At 38.6% G+C, this 16,366-nt stretch overlaps 1 protein-coding gene across 1 annotated transcript; it reads right to left on the bottom strand.

Annotated features, from left to right (window-relative positions):
• Positions 1–2,309: 2,309 nt before the first annotated feature.
• Positions 2,310–13,381, bottom strand: LOC121937622 (aquaporin-4-like). Its single transcript, XM_042480955.2, has 5 exons — positions 13,347–13,381; positions 8,754–9,195; positions 6,762–6,926; positions 4,930–5,010; positions 2,310–2,564 (listed from the first exon to the last, which is right to left on the bottom strand). The coding sequence occupies exons 1-5, from the start codon at positions 13,379–13,381 to the stop codon at positions 2,310–2,312; spliced, it is 978 nt and encodes a 325-aa protein (XP_042336889.2).
• Positions 13,382–16,366: the final 2,985 nt, after the last annotated feature.

Below are 16,366 nucleotides of genomic sequence, written 5' to 3'. Positions count from 1 at the left end.
TTTGGCCCATGTATGTTCTGGTAGACAGCTGGAGTAAAAGACAGGGAAGTAAAAGTAAATATTTTTAAATCAAAGCCTCTTGTTATGTAGTCTACATTGCAAATCTATCTAATCTAATTTATTGATCCGAAGCTGTAACAGAAGAAAAATCTGCATTGATCAATATCAAACTAATATGCAGTAGGCAGACTTTTTGAGCTCTTTATTCAGTGATTGACAGCAAAATATTAATAACAATATAATATATATAATGTAGATATTTTGGCCAATTAGTATCCTCTTGAGTGGAGTCTACAGGAGGAGTTTCATCAGTCCAACAGGGCAGCACAGGTGTCACACCGTGTCAACAACCATCAGTGAGTTGGCTGGTCCTTTTCTTTCTATACTGTAATTGAACCCTCTCTGACATTCCCACTCCCTTGCAACGCTACTCCAGAGAGCTGTCAGCTCATCTTGAAAAATACTTGGCTATAATTTTCAGTGTTTTGAATTTGAATTTTGTGAAACTAAACTTAAATATAGCGTATGAGTTCGTTAGAAGTATTGATCAATGCTAACTGATGCATGTTATTCTAGAAGTGACCTGGCTAACTGAGACATCCTGCTTGGTGCATTACGCCCACCTGGACTGTAGCACTTTCGGCAAATAACCTTGATATAGAGTGGTGAAGGGATGACGTATTTTTGTAGTTAGTTTTAAAGTTAGCATCGCATTGGTTCCCCTGTCAAAAACCTTGTGGGATTTTTGATTAGGATTTTTGATCATCGCCAAAAAGAAGCTCTGTTATGAACACAGTTTACTTACATGTTTTGTTCCGCATGATAATCTTCACAGATGAACACCACTTTTGTGTGTTTTGAAGTGTAAATGAAATCGCCAGAAGCAAAAAGCTATTGTTAGGCTATAAATCAACTACATTGTGGTCACATAACTTAAAAGTCACCACCCTGAATTGTTCAACTTCTGATTTGATTTAGCTCACCCAATGGAAAAATATTAGAAACAGATAAATCTACAAATTCAAGGATGACTGTTGCTATAAAGCTATAAAGATGGGCAAGTGGGTTGAATGAGTTTCTGTGTACGGTGTGATGACGTCTAATGTCCCTGACAAACACTGTAGTTCGATTTAGCCACTTGTTAGCAACCACCTTTTTAAGACATGTAAAAACCTTAAAAGTTCAAAAATTGGGTTTATGTGGACGTATTGTATGTTGCAGAACAAAACGTCTAAATATCTTTAGCCTGTGTTAACCACAGACCTTATCTAAGGCATTTTTACTGAAAACCCATTCAAAAAACCCATGGACTTTTAAGACGAGGGAACCGGAAATGCAAAAAGGCTAACGGACTTTCGCGTTTTAGAACTCATTACATCACCACTTTATTGGGATGTACATGTCCATATACAGTACTTACAGCTTGATCACACTCTGTTTATGTTTCTTTAGCCCATTACCTGAATGTTTACTGCTATGGCAACAAGGTCTAGTTTACATTAGCCTATTTTAGCTAATTTTGCCTATATTATTGGGCGTCCATACGTTGCTTGAGTACATGACAGCACTATAGAGAATAGGAACTGGATGCCAACATTATTAAGCAACACATTGCATTGTTGGATTCTTAGACATAGAAGCTATTGTGGAGATGGGGCAACACACCAGCACAGTGGTAATGAACCAAAATGTTGTTTTCTAAATACTGAGTACCTATAGCTGATGGTGAACGTTTGCTGTGTTATCAACTGCCATAACTGTTTCCCACGACTGGTGAGGGAAACAGATCGCTAATCTAGTGTGATTTTTTATTTTGCAGCTTTCCAGCTTGGAAGTAAAGCCATGGATCTCAAGTTGCCAACTGGACAAAGAGGTGGCGCACTGCATCATGGGTAGCAGTGTAAGACAAACAAACATCACCTTCGACAACATTTCCCGACATATGATGGTGTGATCATGGTATTTTCACACAGGTAAGTTGAACATCAAGTTTAACTGTTATGATATTGTTCTTAGCTCTTTTACACCGCCATCACCCATCTTTTTCTTTTTTGTTACTAGAATCAACAGAATGATTAAAAAAGAACAATAAAAAGAAAGGCTCCATGTTTGCAGCTGACATCAATCACCGTGACAGAAACTAGAAAAAGATGTTATTTTCTTGAGTTGACAGTGGCGATACAGAAAGAGTGGCCATTAGGTTACTTACCTTTATCATTTCTGTAGTTTTTGGTATTTTGCAATACCAACTTTTAGGTGCATACTGCCACCTATTGTACATCATCATAAGTTCCATGGATCCTCTCTTGTCATACAGAGGACAACACATCCCCTGATACCTCCCTTTCTCTCTCTCTTTCCTTCCTCTCAGCTCTCTCCACATCCATAACAGTGAAGAGAGGCTCCTGGGCTGTGACCGAGTCCTGTCGCTGTTTAGTGCCACTGAAAGGGGTCTTGATGAATGCCTCAGAGTAACGTCGCTTCAGCTCCAGGTCTGGACAGAAGAGGTACTCATACAGTGCTGCAGCAAGAGTCCCACCCAGGGTTGGACCCACCCAGTACACCTAATACACACACACACACACACACACACACATGGAACACAAGGAAAAAACCCAGAGAACATTGAACATCCTGTTACAGCACAAATCAGGTTTTAAGACAAAACGTATATTCATAGTTATCATAATGGGAATCATCGTGATCAAATTAAATGTAAATCATTTTTAAATAAGTACAATTATTTGAACTCAGATTTTACAGTTTAAAAAAACAACTACAATGTTAATGGACCAATAAGGCAGGCAGTGTTACATTAAATTTGTAAAGAAAAAAATGTTTTTCCTCTCATATCTCCACAGAAGACATGTAACATATGAATTATGGATTGAATAAAAATTCAATTGAATTAATTTTCCTCTGCCATTTAAAAGTTCTCATGCATATACAGTACATCATGTAAATCTGGTACACTGTGTACACCTGGTACTTATAAAATAGTCTGCAGCCTGCTGATCAAAATCTGACAGTTGCATTTTGATAACTGCCAGGTATTTCCAATTTGTGATGTTTGAACATTTCTCAAAATTAGCTGCTGTTCGCTCAACTGACATATATTACTGTCAGTGCTGCAGTTTGTGTAGTAGCACACCATGTGCATGGAGTATATAGAGTGTACATGGTGTGCTACTACACACTACTCAATACTCAACATGCTTTGCTTGGGCACACCTTTTGCACAATGACACGAATTCAGGGGACAGTCACAGCAGCTCCATACACGTTTCTAAGACTTTAGGGCATCTCTAGGATTTTAGGACATTTCTAGGATGTTTTTCCCTTGATGTTTGACCTCAAGGTATAAAAATGGGTTCCGTAGGTACCAATGAGTCTACCCTTTACAGACATGCCCACTTCATGCTAGTCCCATGCACTTTTGGCATGCGAAATAAATGTGTTATTTTTTCCTATTGTATTTGAATATTTCTGCACCCTGGGTTCCATAAACAGTCTGGAAATAAACACACGTGCAGCTAATCAAACTGATGTCAGCAGGCAGCTGCATCAGACGGCAAAACACTATTTTGGAGTGTGTGAATCTTAACAGACCTGTGGATGAAACTAAACTGTAGATGTGAACTTTACCAAATGCTGTCATTTGATTCTCAACTGAGACAATCTGCTAAGACTTGCTTTACTTTGTTAATATGGACTTCAAAACTGTTTAAAATGCAAAATAATGAAACTGTAATGGGGGTGTAATGGGTCTTGTTCACGAGTGAGGGAAGGATGGAGCGGGAGATTGACAGGCAGATCGAGTAATGCCGATTCTGCACCGATCTGTCGTGGTGAAGAGGGAGCTGAGCCGAAAGGCAAAGCTCTCGATTTACCGGTCGATCTTCGTTCCTACCCTCACCTATGGTCACAAGCTTTGGGTAATGACAGAAAGAACAAGATCGCGGGTACAAGCGGCCGAAATGAGCTTCCTCCGTAGGGTGGCTGGGCTCTCCCTTAGAGATAGGGTGAAAAGCTCGGTCTAGAGCCACTGCTCCTCCGCGTTGAGAAGTGCCAGATGAGGTGGCTCGGGCATCTAATTAGGATGCCTCCTGGACACCTCCCTGGTGAGGTGTTCAGGGCACATCCACCAGTAGGAGGCCACGGGGAAGACCCAGAACACGCTGGAGAGACTATGTCTCTCAGCTGGCCTGGGAACACCTCGGGATCCCCCGGCAAGAGCTGGACGAAGTGGCTGGGGCAAGGGGAAGTCTGCTGCCCCCGCGACCCGATAAGCGGAAGAAAATGGATGGATGGATCAATGAATGATTAATCTCAATTAAAGAAATTAATGGTTTGCCAGCCCTGATTTTAATACTTCTATTACTATTGTTTTGTTTGTTATTGTTATTGTTACTGTTATTATTGTTGTGGATATTGATCTGTTCTGCGCACACAACATCTGTTTCCTGTCTGTCTGTCCTGTAGTGTCCTCTGATGTTATTGTGATATTCAGCTTTATCAGTGATGTTGTGGGGGGTACATGCAGGTATACAGGGTATACCCACCTCTTTTTCTGGGCATTTACAGTATACCCACCGAGCAGCCAACAAGTAATTAAAAAATATAAGAGAATGTACTTGCTCCCTCATTAGTGGCCTACCCATCTGGTAGTACACCCACCTCATCAACTGTCACTACACCACCGGTCTTTATAAACGAAACTGAATTGAAAATTGAATGGATATTTACCATCTAATAACAAACATTAGCAGAGTCACTGCACAAAAGCATTATGATTTCTGTTGTGTAGTAGCTTGAAATTTTATGAGACCTTAGAAGATGGAAGAAGATTCATTTCTGTGCATGAAAAAAAATGTTGCAAAGCTAGAAATGCTTATAGTTAATAATTAAAAATAATAAAGGCATATTTACCCAGTGGTTTTCCCAGGACCATGTGACCATGGCTGGGCCAAAAGTTCGTGCAGGATTCATACTGGCTCCTGTGTATGGAATCTGGGGAACAATCACAAACTGCATTATGAAAACCACATGATAACAAAAAACAGGAAGAAGCAGGACACTTAGACATTCAATAAAACAGAAGACACCTACAACAAGTCCTCAAAACCAAATGATTATATGCAAATAGGCAGCACAAGCAAAGAAACATCTTCACCAATTTGATGACACATACCAGCATTTAGAAAAAGCACTGACTTGCAACACAACGGTTAGTGTTTCCAGGAAACACAAAAAAATGCTGCACATGGTTGAAATACACTTTTTGTTGCAATGGTTTGTGATGTATGAAGCCTTTGAATTGTGTTATCATTATTATCATTGTAATGCATGATATAGCTATAAAAATATAAGCAAAAGGCTACCAGCAGATATCTGCAATAGTATCTGAATCATGTTATCACATTGTTCAATATATGGAGAACCATATCCGTCACAGAAAGGAAGTAAAGCATTTAATTCATTAATAACTAATTGTACATTTTAAAATAGGCATTAATGCATTTGTTTTAAAATCAATTTATTAATCTAAAAATTACTAGACTAAATCACAAAGTAATAATTAATTACTTAGTATTTTAATGGGCAGTAAAGAGAAATTACCGATAGATTTTACAAATGAAATAATAATCCTTAAATAAATGTTTCAATTTAAAGAACAACATACAACAGTCAAAAATGCATTAATGAATCTGTGAATAAACCATTAAACTTAAAAATCTATTTGAAAATGCCATCGAAACAGACAAATAAATAAATGAATAGATTACTGAATTCAGGCATTTAAAAAAAATCCTCTTTACATTTACATTTCCCAGCTGCTTTCCCTTTTGCTATTAGACATGAATTTCTCCTTTTAGCCTTTCTCCCTAAATTTAAGCAAACCCCAAAAAATACAGATGGCAGATAAAATAAACAAACACTGGAACTGCTTTTGTAACAGTTATATTGGTCACTTTGGAAGCCACTAACAATTGACACATTGATCTGTTTGCTTAAACCTTTGAAACATGAGCAAATTTCCTTGATCTTGTTCAAAAACATGGGTAGAGGGCCATGAATGACGAAAGAAGAAATGATCCAAAACTTAGCAAGAAATCAGTACAAGAAAATTACCTGAAAATTAGTTTAAAACAAAAACCCCAATAAAACCTAAAAAAAGAAGAAAAAACAGAAAGTAAAAAAAAAGGAAAATGTGCTTAAAGGTGCCTAAAATGAGTAATAATTCTGTAGCATAATTTTACATATGTATTCAATCATAAATACAGTTTTTACTCAAGACATTTTTTCCTAGCTTTTTAAAAAATGTTTTTCTAAATCTTCTAATTGCTGCAATTTGTGAAACATTTCTTACTAAATTGCTTATTGCTGTTTCCCATGTTTTTGAAAGAAATAAAACTTATGTGATCAGGGTTCATGGTTTAAATACTTGTGAAAGCAGCACATGAAAAGTGATGTTGCTCCAGATTTCAGCGGGTTAACAGAACTTGTCTTTTAAATAACAGACTTTAGGCTTTATGCTGGACTGTTGTACTGGACTGCATTGTACTGAACAGTTCCTATTTTGCGGTACTTCAGTGACAGTTTTCTAAAATTATTTACTAAATGGTACCATTAAGAATATGGTGTTTTTGAGCCATTTGTGATGAGCAGATCTGATACTGAGCCCCCTTTGTTATTCCAGGGTTTTATCACTTTGTGTAGATTAATTTAGAGTAACACCTGGGCAAGTGTTGTGTACTTACAGCAAACAGGTGACCAATACACACAGACAGGCCTATCGCCAAAGCAGACGAACCCTTTAGGTCATTGCGTTTGTTGTCGCAGGTGGCAAACACAGTGAAGACCAACTGAAAGGTGATGAAGAGTTCCACCACCAGTGCGTTTCCCACAGAAATGCTCATATTGACCTGTGTTTGACACAAAACAGCAACATAGAAATACATCATAAAATATTATTACACATCTAACACATTGAATTAAAATGTGATCTCTATCTGAATACAGTACATGAGGAACACACTGCTATTACACTGCAGTGCAATCCATTCAGTTCAACCAGACCCATGGTTAATGGTTCAGCAGGGTGTGAATGCATAATGTGTTCTCTGTGACCAACGAGGTCAAATGACAAGTTTACTTAGAAACTGTAACAGTTAGTGTTAGGGTGGAAGCTGATGTTGTCATCATCAAAAGAAAATAGCATCCAAATTCTGAGTAAATACATGCTATTCAGTCTGGTGACCTGTCCAGGGTATACCCCACCTCTTGCCCAATGACAGCTGGGATAGACTCCAGCCCCCTGCGACCCTTTTGAGGACAAGGTGTAACCGACAACGGATGAATGAATGAATGAATATGCTGTTCAGTAATTACTGAAATTAGAAGTACAAATTAAATAATAAAATCAATCAGAAGTTATTTCTATGTATAGCATTTTATTTGTTAAACCTGGAGCGACATCACTTTTCTTGTGCTACTTTCAGATACCTTTCACAGTATTTAAACCTTAAACTCTGAACAAATCAGATATTTTTTTTCCATAATAGGAAAAAAGGCAATGAGCACTTTGGTAAAAAATATTACAAGATTTGCAAGAAATCAGTGGATTTAGAGAATTATTTTTAAAAAAAAAATATGGAAAATATCTAGGGAACATTTTAAAAAGCTAGGGAAAAAGTATTATTATAGACAGACATTTTAAAAGAGGTTGTAGAATTATTATATTTTTAAGCACTTCCCCTAGGTCTTTTTTTCCTTTTTTTCCTTACCCCAAACTTTCTTTTTCGTTAAAAAAACAAACAAGCAAACAAACAAAAAAACAAAAAACTAATTTTCAGGTTACAATGACGGCAGCACATGTAGATTCAGCAGCCTGTAGCTCCGCAAATCCTTGCTAATGCTTTGCTATATTTTGCTATATTTTTCTATTTTTTTCGACTCTATGGCCCCTTCTGCTGAAGCACAACTTTTCTACGATAGAGAAGCACTTATCAACATCGGTAAAAGTTGTGTGGAGTTTGGACTGAAACAAAACCGAAAGTGCTGGATGAAGAGAGGGAGAAAAGCCAGCATCACGGCGAGTGAAATCAGCAGCATTTCAATCAACTCATCCTTCAACTCCAAAGATGTAGCAGGCTCGTGGACAAATGTAATTTTGCTTTTTAAACTTTGTTTAAAAAATGACTAATAACTCTACCTTCTACCTTCCTTCTACCTTCTTTCTTGTACTTCTTAGTAATTTATTGCTAAGGTTTGGGAATATTTTTCATATTGTTCATTGCTTTCTTTCCATGTTTCAAAAGAAATAAATTTCCCATGGTTTAAGAGGTTTAATTAACTATTTAAATGGTCAATCATATTTCATATTATTATATTATATTATATTATATAATATTATATAATATTATATAATATTATATTATATTATATTATATTATATTATATTATATTATATTATTACATTTCAGTTATTACACCATCTTAGTAGGATTTCTATCAGCCCCTCGGGCTAAAGCATAACTTTCAGATAGTCTTTGCTCTGCTAAACATTACTTTCAGAATTGCAAAATCAGATCCAGTAATCTTTGTTGATGTGTGATGAAAACTAGACTCATTGAAAGTTTTTGCTTGAAATTACCTTTGAGAAAGTAAAGCATTATGATATTTAATTACTGTAAATTAAGCTGTGAACAATTAATTGCTTATAATTGCTTTAAATAAATAAAATGGCAAACCTTGGTGATCCCCATGCCACCCCTGACGGAGACTGGGGTGATGCTGTACAGAATGGCGGCCCCCACTATGGCTCCAACACACTGGGCCAACAGGTAGAAGACAGCTTTGGCCAGACTGAGTTTCCTGGTCACCACCATGGCTGCTGTGACCGCAGGGTTGATATGAGCACCGCTGATGTGGCCGAAGCACTGCACCATGGTGGCAATACTCAGGCCGAAACAGAGCGAGATGAGAACCAGGTCAGGGGGCCGGGGGGTCTCCTCAGCAGCCTCCCAGCTGATGGTTGAGCCAAGGCTGAGCAGGACAAAGAGCAGCATGGCGAAGAACTCAGCCCCCACACAGCGCCAGAACTCCTGAGTCCAGATACCCTTGAATGCTGTCATGGCTTTGTCTTGAGAGCAGAAAGATGGAGGCCAGAACTGACAGGCGAAGCAGCACCTCCTAGAGGGTATGATGGGGTGGGGGACGGTCAACACAAGAAACATTCCCACAGCTCTTAAAGGGTTGTTTTCACTTTCACATTATAATTGTTGGAGATCCTCTACAACAACTGATGCTGTCGATTTTACTGGGTGAGCAGTCTTGTGTAGTCTTAGTTAATACACTGTTTCCAAAAAATCAGATCACCTGAGACATGCCATGCAGCGCAGGAGAAACACTGATTAGATCAGAGATCAAAGAGTTTTATTGTCCCTCCAGGGGAAATTTGGTCTCCAGTGACAGCACAACCAACAGTAACTACAAACAATAAAGAAACATTGACACAAAGACAACATCGCAATGTCCAGCACAACCAAACTTGACAAGAGCAACCCCAACAAAATAAAATAGAGGTATCAAAGAGTATAAAAGAAGTGAGGAAGTGGGTGAAGACCTGTCATCTATTAAAATAATTTAAAAAAAAGGATTTAAATAGGTCGTGCCACCGGGACAGTGCAATTTAAGGATAATGCAAGTTGACTGCATTGATTGCATGTGGCACAAAGGAAAATTTGTACCTATTTGTAGGTGCCCTAGGTAGCTTATATCTCCGTCCAGATGGGAGAGAAATGAATTCCTCCATTAGTGGGTGATCAGAGCTGGACAGGACTGACTGTGCCTTCTGTACAACTCATCTGTCAAAGATCTCTGAGAGGGAGAGCTGCTGCATGTCAATTATCTTATTGGCTTTTCGCACAATCTTGAACAGACGATTTTTGTTTTTAAAAGACAGGTTTCCATAAAATGAATTTAAGCAAAAAGTTAAAACTGACTCAATAAAAGATGTATAGAATAAAACCATCAAGGACTTATCAACATTAAAAGATTTTAGTCTGCACAGAAAGTATAACCTTTGTAGGCCCTTTTGCAAATTGTTGAGATATTGAGGTCATGTGTCAAGTTTTTATCAATCACTGTCCCCAAGTACTTGTAGGAATCAACAATCTCCCAGTTGTACCCTTGATAATGGATGGGTGAGCTGGTTGTGATGTCTTCCTAAAGTCAATGACCATGTCCTTAGTTTTTTGAACATTTAACTTGAGGAAATAGCTGTCACACCACTCCACAAAGTCAGCCGTAAGTGGCCCATGGTCAACCTCTCCATCCTAGAGTGAACTGACTAAAACTGTGTCATCAGCAAATTTCAAGAAATGCCTGTCAGTGTGGTGACTCCTGCAGTCATTTGTATATAAAATAAACAATAAAGGGGACAGGACACACCCCTGAGGTGAGCCTGTAGAAGAAAACTTCTTTCGAGATAAGACATTATTTACCCTGACTACCCGAGGCCTACATGTTAAAAAGTCTGTAAGCCATTTGGCCATTCCAAGATCAAGACTGAAAAGGGTCACTAGTTTGTGGCATAAAATGAGTGGCTGAATCGTATTAAAAGCTGATGAGAAGTCTGCAAATGAAAGTCTAACATGGGTTTTCATACCCTCAAGATGCTTGTACAGAAAGTTAAATTGAGTGGTGCTTCGGATCAAGCAACTCCTGTACTTCATCACAAATTTCTTGATCAGTCACTCAAAACACTTCATAACTAATGAAGTGAGAGTACTGGTCTAAAATCATTCAGCTCTTTAGGTGATGACTTGGTCACAGGTACTACAAGGGACTCCTTCCACAGTAATGGGACCTTCCCCTGAGTAAGAGATGAATTAAAAATATCACTGATAACATCACATAGTTGATCTGCGCAGACTTTTAGAAGTTTTCCAGTGATCATATCTGGCCCTGGGCTCTTCCTGGTATTACATTTGAGGAACACAGATCTGACATCAGGGGCATGGTAAGTGGAGAGGTGAAATTACAATCACTCCACCTACCCCACAAATTGCTATATGCCATAGAAAAAAATGTGAAACTGCTTTGGTCAGTGTTTAACAGTATAAATCACTGGAGCTAATGCACACAGTAACATCACAATATTACAAAAACATTCAACACACACGTAGTTTTCAGTCTGTTTGATTTTTTACCTCACACCTAGCCTAACAACTGGCCACAACATTAATTACAGCAGCTTTATAGCACCTGACTCATCTGCTAATGGTAAAGCAAGTTAGTACAACTGACTAACTGGTTGTTTCACTGAGATGACGTGACATGACGTGACTAACGGTAACGTGAATACAACTTTCAAACATTAACTCATCTGTAACAATGTGTCTGTATGAGTCAAGTGAGATTTTCACCGGCAATAAATGACCCCACATTTCTTAAGGTCATTAAAGTCCCTCTTTTGTTTGTTTTGATTAAGAAATTACATACTGTGGATATGAAGCTTATTAAATCTATAAATCTATTCTGTTGACATTTTCAGCTAAAACACTTTAAACCGTCTGTCTAAAGAGTTTGACATGCTGCTGACCAGAATTGGGATTTGTTTGTCTTTATTGTTTTCCATATCGACATTATTTTGAATTGTGAAATGTTCTGCTTTTTTGGCAGATTTGTTATGTTTGAACAAAAACTAATAGTTTAAACCACAATCAATTTAGTTTCTTACACTTTCACTCAAGAGCAAAACTCAGCAGTTAAACTGGGAAGAAATAATGATTTAACTAGTTTACATGTATACATTTTATAACGCCTGAGCATTCCCATCTGTCTGCGACACAGATGATCCCAATCGTGTCTTTCAGCCTCAGTCTGATTTTATTCTAGATTATAGTGGTTTCTTTGTTCCTTTGATTCAACTGGGAACAATGTTATACTATTACATGTCTGAGGATTTCATACAATAACTGTGTGGCCCCCTACTAGTACTTCATCATAGTAGCAGCATGAGTAATAATAGCAGAAGAACTACCGTGAGCAACAAGTAGAAATAGCTGCAGGTAGTCAGCTAACCTGCATCTTCAAATGATGTGGTCAGTGTAGACAGGATCATATCTAGGTGTGCGAGACAGCATCGGTATGTCATCAGTATCAGCAGATATAAAACAAATATTGGAATCTGCCAACATGTTGATCACTACTGATATCATGAACTGATATTTTTTAATTGACAAAGTAAACATGTAGAAAACTTCAATCCTAAACTGAAGTATTTCTCTTATTTTGCACAATAAATGACTATCACAAACACTGAAAAGCATTGTGTTTCATGTCTCAATCTGCTGGTGGGCCATTATGATGAGAGTATGCAGAATATGATGTTAATTCCACTGCAGAAGCAACTTGATGATCACTAAAATTAGGTGTGGAAAAAGTGAATATATCGGTATCAGTTATCAGACAAATGAGTTATATATCGACATATTGGATATTGGCAAAAAATCCTGTACCTTGCATCCCTCAAAAGGGCCGAAGAGATAATGACCTTTAAGTCACTTAGTATAAAATAATCATGTAAGGTATATGTCACCCACCAAAGTGTTCCTTTTTTTGAAGTCTTTATTATTATTGTTGGCCTCCATCTGAAACACATTCCCAAAGAAATGTATCATGGCTGTTTGTGCTTCAGTCTATACAGCTTGTGGTCAAACATTCTAAACATAGATACACTTCAAGTGTCCTTATGTATAAATGGCATCAACATGAGAACAGAATTGAAACAAAAAGTTACAATCTGTTCCTCTTGTGGATCCCCTAAACTGTACTATCACAGCTCCAAATCTGCAAACTGCACACTATGTATTCTAACAGCTTATTATTCACCCTCCTCCGAGACTGTCGCTGTAGGGACAGGTCTCCCGTGTTCACCACATTGTGTGATAATATGACACAGACAGTTCTAAACTCCAGCACTGATGCTAATTATTGTCCAGAGGAAAAAAAAACAATGAATACATTTGCACCACCATCCTGCCACCATTTAAAGTCAAAATACACAATCCACTCATCACAGCTGTCAAATAAAAAAAAACAACACAAAACCAAACCTTTCAAATTTCCCAAGCTCGTTAACACGAATATACAAACTGATAAATTACATTATTATATTGCAATGCCTAAATCTGTAAAAAAAAAAAAAAAAAAAGACAGTGGTTTTTAGCAAGGCAATTTGCTTCATATCATACAGGCTCAGCGCAAAAAACACCAACTCAATCCCAATCCGATCCACAGCTGTCATACCTCTCCAGCCTCTTTACGTGTGAACTCACCTCACGCGGTCCAGAGCCTCGCCGCTCTCCGTCATGACTTCAACAACCTGCTGCATGGGTCTGTCTCTTATAGCGGTGGGTGGTGGGGAGGGGGTTGGGGGTGGTGTGGAGGAGGCGTAGCTCTGGTTTATCCCGGTGTGACCTGAAGGGGGTCACATGAGAAGAGAGATATAATCACAAGAATAAAATGACTGAGGAGTTCATGGAAGAAGAAGAAGAAGAAGATGATGATGATGATGATGATGATGATGATGATGTCTAGGCTACTCAGACCAATGCAATAAGAAATGCCACTTATTAATTGTGGACATTTGTTATTGTCCACTTTATAATGATTAATCAAATCATGAAAAAATAAGACTTGGAGTCTGATTCTGTATAGCTCTGCACTGAACAATAACAACTCAAAAAACACCATAAAAGCCTCACTTTATTTGGGAGAGAGCTCCATGACATGTCAGTGTTCTGTGGGCTATAGAGACTTTTCATAAACGGATTCTCTGCAGCACCACAAAGGCTCTCACAAAGGCACTGCAGTCTTTAGAGAAACATTTGAGAAGTGATCTACAGCACCATGCAGTGATGCTATTTGGGACACACCTCAAGATTACTCTTTTATATTTATTTGTCTAAAATGGCTATTCTAAATAATACTGCAAATAATGGTGAAAAAATTCCATAGGAATGGTGTTCATTAGAAAAGAATGACTCTTTGGATGTTGTTAATAAATGGTCTGTTTTTACCTCCAAGCACAACAAAATACGGTAAACAGCCTTTAAAGAGGGTTGCAGTCATGAGCCATGAGGAGTAATGTACTCACTTTTTTTTGTCATTCACTGTCATCTGTATCATTGTTAAGCTTTGGACCTTTTTAAAAATGTGTTTCTCTGTTGTGCTGTGTGTATTTGTGCCCATCTAGGAGTGACTGTTCAGCCTATACATGCTGCACTGTGTGGCACTGCTCCATGTTGTGCTTGTCCGTATAGAATAAATAAATAAATGAGAATTGCTTTTGATGTGAGCCAGAACACAGACGATTTTTGTTGGAGAATGTCTCTGGCCTCTGTGCACCACATACAGTCCTAACATATACACTCTTAAAAGAAAAGGTGAAAACTAGAACGATATTGGGTTACTTAGCTTGTCTCTGTAGCAAAATTCTTTTTGATTCTTGGTAGAATCTTTTCAAAAGGTTTAACCCAGAACCCTTTATGAGGGTCTTCTTAAGACATAACATAAAAGGTGAACACTTGGAACCCACCCCAGTCGCCAAGAACCAAGAATCCTTATATATTACAAGGGTTTCATAGAACTCATGGTTTTAGTTTAACAGGTTAGCCTGGGGTCAAAGGTACCACGTCTAGCATACTGGATTTTCTTGGGGCTCCTTAAGGGCTCCAGCTCAGCCTCAACGCTCGTGGTTCACAATCAAGTGGGGATGGAGGATAGTGAAATTACTACTACTAGTGCCTGAATTATTTCAGTGGAGCAGTAAGGATAGGAAGTGAAACTCAGTCACAAATTAAAGCTGCAAGCAGTGATGAATGGGCTCTCGCACCTCTGCGCACAACGGGGCTTCTGGCAGGACGCTGACTGATGCGACTGTGTCTCCCTGAGAATGGGGAACACTCCACTCAGCAGTAAATTAGTGTTTCTTCCATGTAGTGTTGTAGTTGTAGTTGTTGTAGAATGGTGGAGCTATAACCAAATATTGACATGTAGATGTTTGAGATGGGTTGGACCAGGGAGTCTAAATACATCTACATTAAAAGAAAAAAAAAAAACAACAACATTCCAAACATGGGTAAATAGTTTAATATTTGGGAGGGAGAGGATCCATTAACATGAATGGTTTCAACAGTCCTCAAGGAACTCTTTCTTTCAAAAATGGGCAAAAAGAAAGAGTTCTCAATGGAACCCTTAGTCTGACAGAAAACCCTGGTTTCTCTTCACAGGCAAATGGCTCTGAGTAGAATCTCAGTCCCCCGGGAAAAAAAACAGTTCACTTTGCTAGTTCACTGAGATAACTATATTATTACGATCAGCTGTGCAGTTAACGGCAGGCTGAACAGGCACTTTACATTTCTGTACATCTGGAGTTCAGAGTGACTGAGCCCTCTCATCAGCTCAGAGTTTACCTTAAAAACCACCCCAGAGACAAAATCATCCCCCCAACCCCTCCAAGACACTGAAGCGCCACTGTGTGACTGACATTTCAGATCAAGCCCAGATCTTATAACAGTCTGTTTCTAGACTAGTGACACTCTGAGATTCCCACTGCAGCACTGTATGGGGTGCCGATTGTAAAGTTGTGCACTCTGAAAGAAACCGCAACATTTCTCCACATGTAGCTGTAAAACATACTTAAAAAAAGGAGTGAGGTTTCAGTCACATTAAAATCACATTAAAATTAAATCTAAATGTGAAATTTAAATGTTAAATATTAAATCTAAATGTTGAATGTTAAATCTAAATCTTAAATCTTCATGTCATGATTCTAAATATTTAGCTAATATGCAAATTCACACTGCTGCCTGGCAGAAGTACCAAAATAAGAGCCTGATGTATTGATGCTCTGTGTACATGGCGACCAATGGATTTTCGTTTTATCAAAAGTGGGAAACAAGTTTTTACTCCGTGATTCAACTCTGGCTTATCCAGGCTTATGTTAGGAACTTTTGCTGTAAGGTGAGCGGTGCAGGCCAATTTTCCGGCTTCCGTTCGCTGCCCTCCCTACTGAGCAGTCTCACAGCACGGGCTGCAGTAGAGGAGACAAAGCAGAGCAAAGCCTGGCTCACTGTGGCTCGTAGGCCTGTGGAGGACAGAGCCAGGCAGAGAGTGCCAGGGGCAGACTGTGGGGTCCGTGCCCACTGTGACTGTCCTCTAGTGTGCACATACCCCTGTGTGGAACCAGTTGTGTTTAAGATTGTTTCCCTGTCGATATGTGTTACCCCTACATAAACATGACCCAAACCCTCTAATGAACTGTACTTTATTTATCTGAGGAGAGCGGTGGCTA

Source organism: Plectropomus leopardus, chromosome 5 (genome assembly GCF_026936395.1).
Source record: "Plectropomus leopardus strain MGB_pleo_1.0 chromosome 5, ASM2693639v1, whole genome shotgun sequence".
Classification (NCBI taxonomy): domain Eukaryota; kingdom Metazoa; phylum Chordata; class Actinopteri; order Perciformes; family Serranidae; genus Plectropomus; species Plectropomus leopardus.
Note: the sequence above shows the minus strand (reverse complement) of the source record. Positions and strands in the feature narration are given on the sequence as shown.

Bases quoted from the DNA above. Each gene is read 5' to 3' on its own strand.
- LOC121937622 (XM_042480955.2), bottom strand. From the start codon at position 13,381: ATGACGGAGAGCGGCGAGGCTCTGGACCGCGTGAG. The intron at 5,011-6,761 runs GTAAGTACACAA...ATTGTTCCCCAG, and splicing joins GTATTGGTCACCTGTTTGCT to ATTCCATACACAGGAGCCAG. The intron at 2,565-4,929 runs GTAAATATGCCT...TGTGTGTATTAG, and splicing joins GGTCCTGGGAAAACCACTGG to GTGTACTGGGTGGGTCCAAC.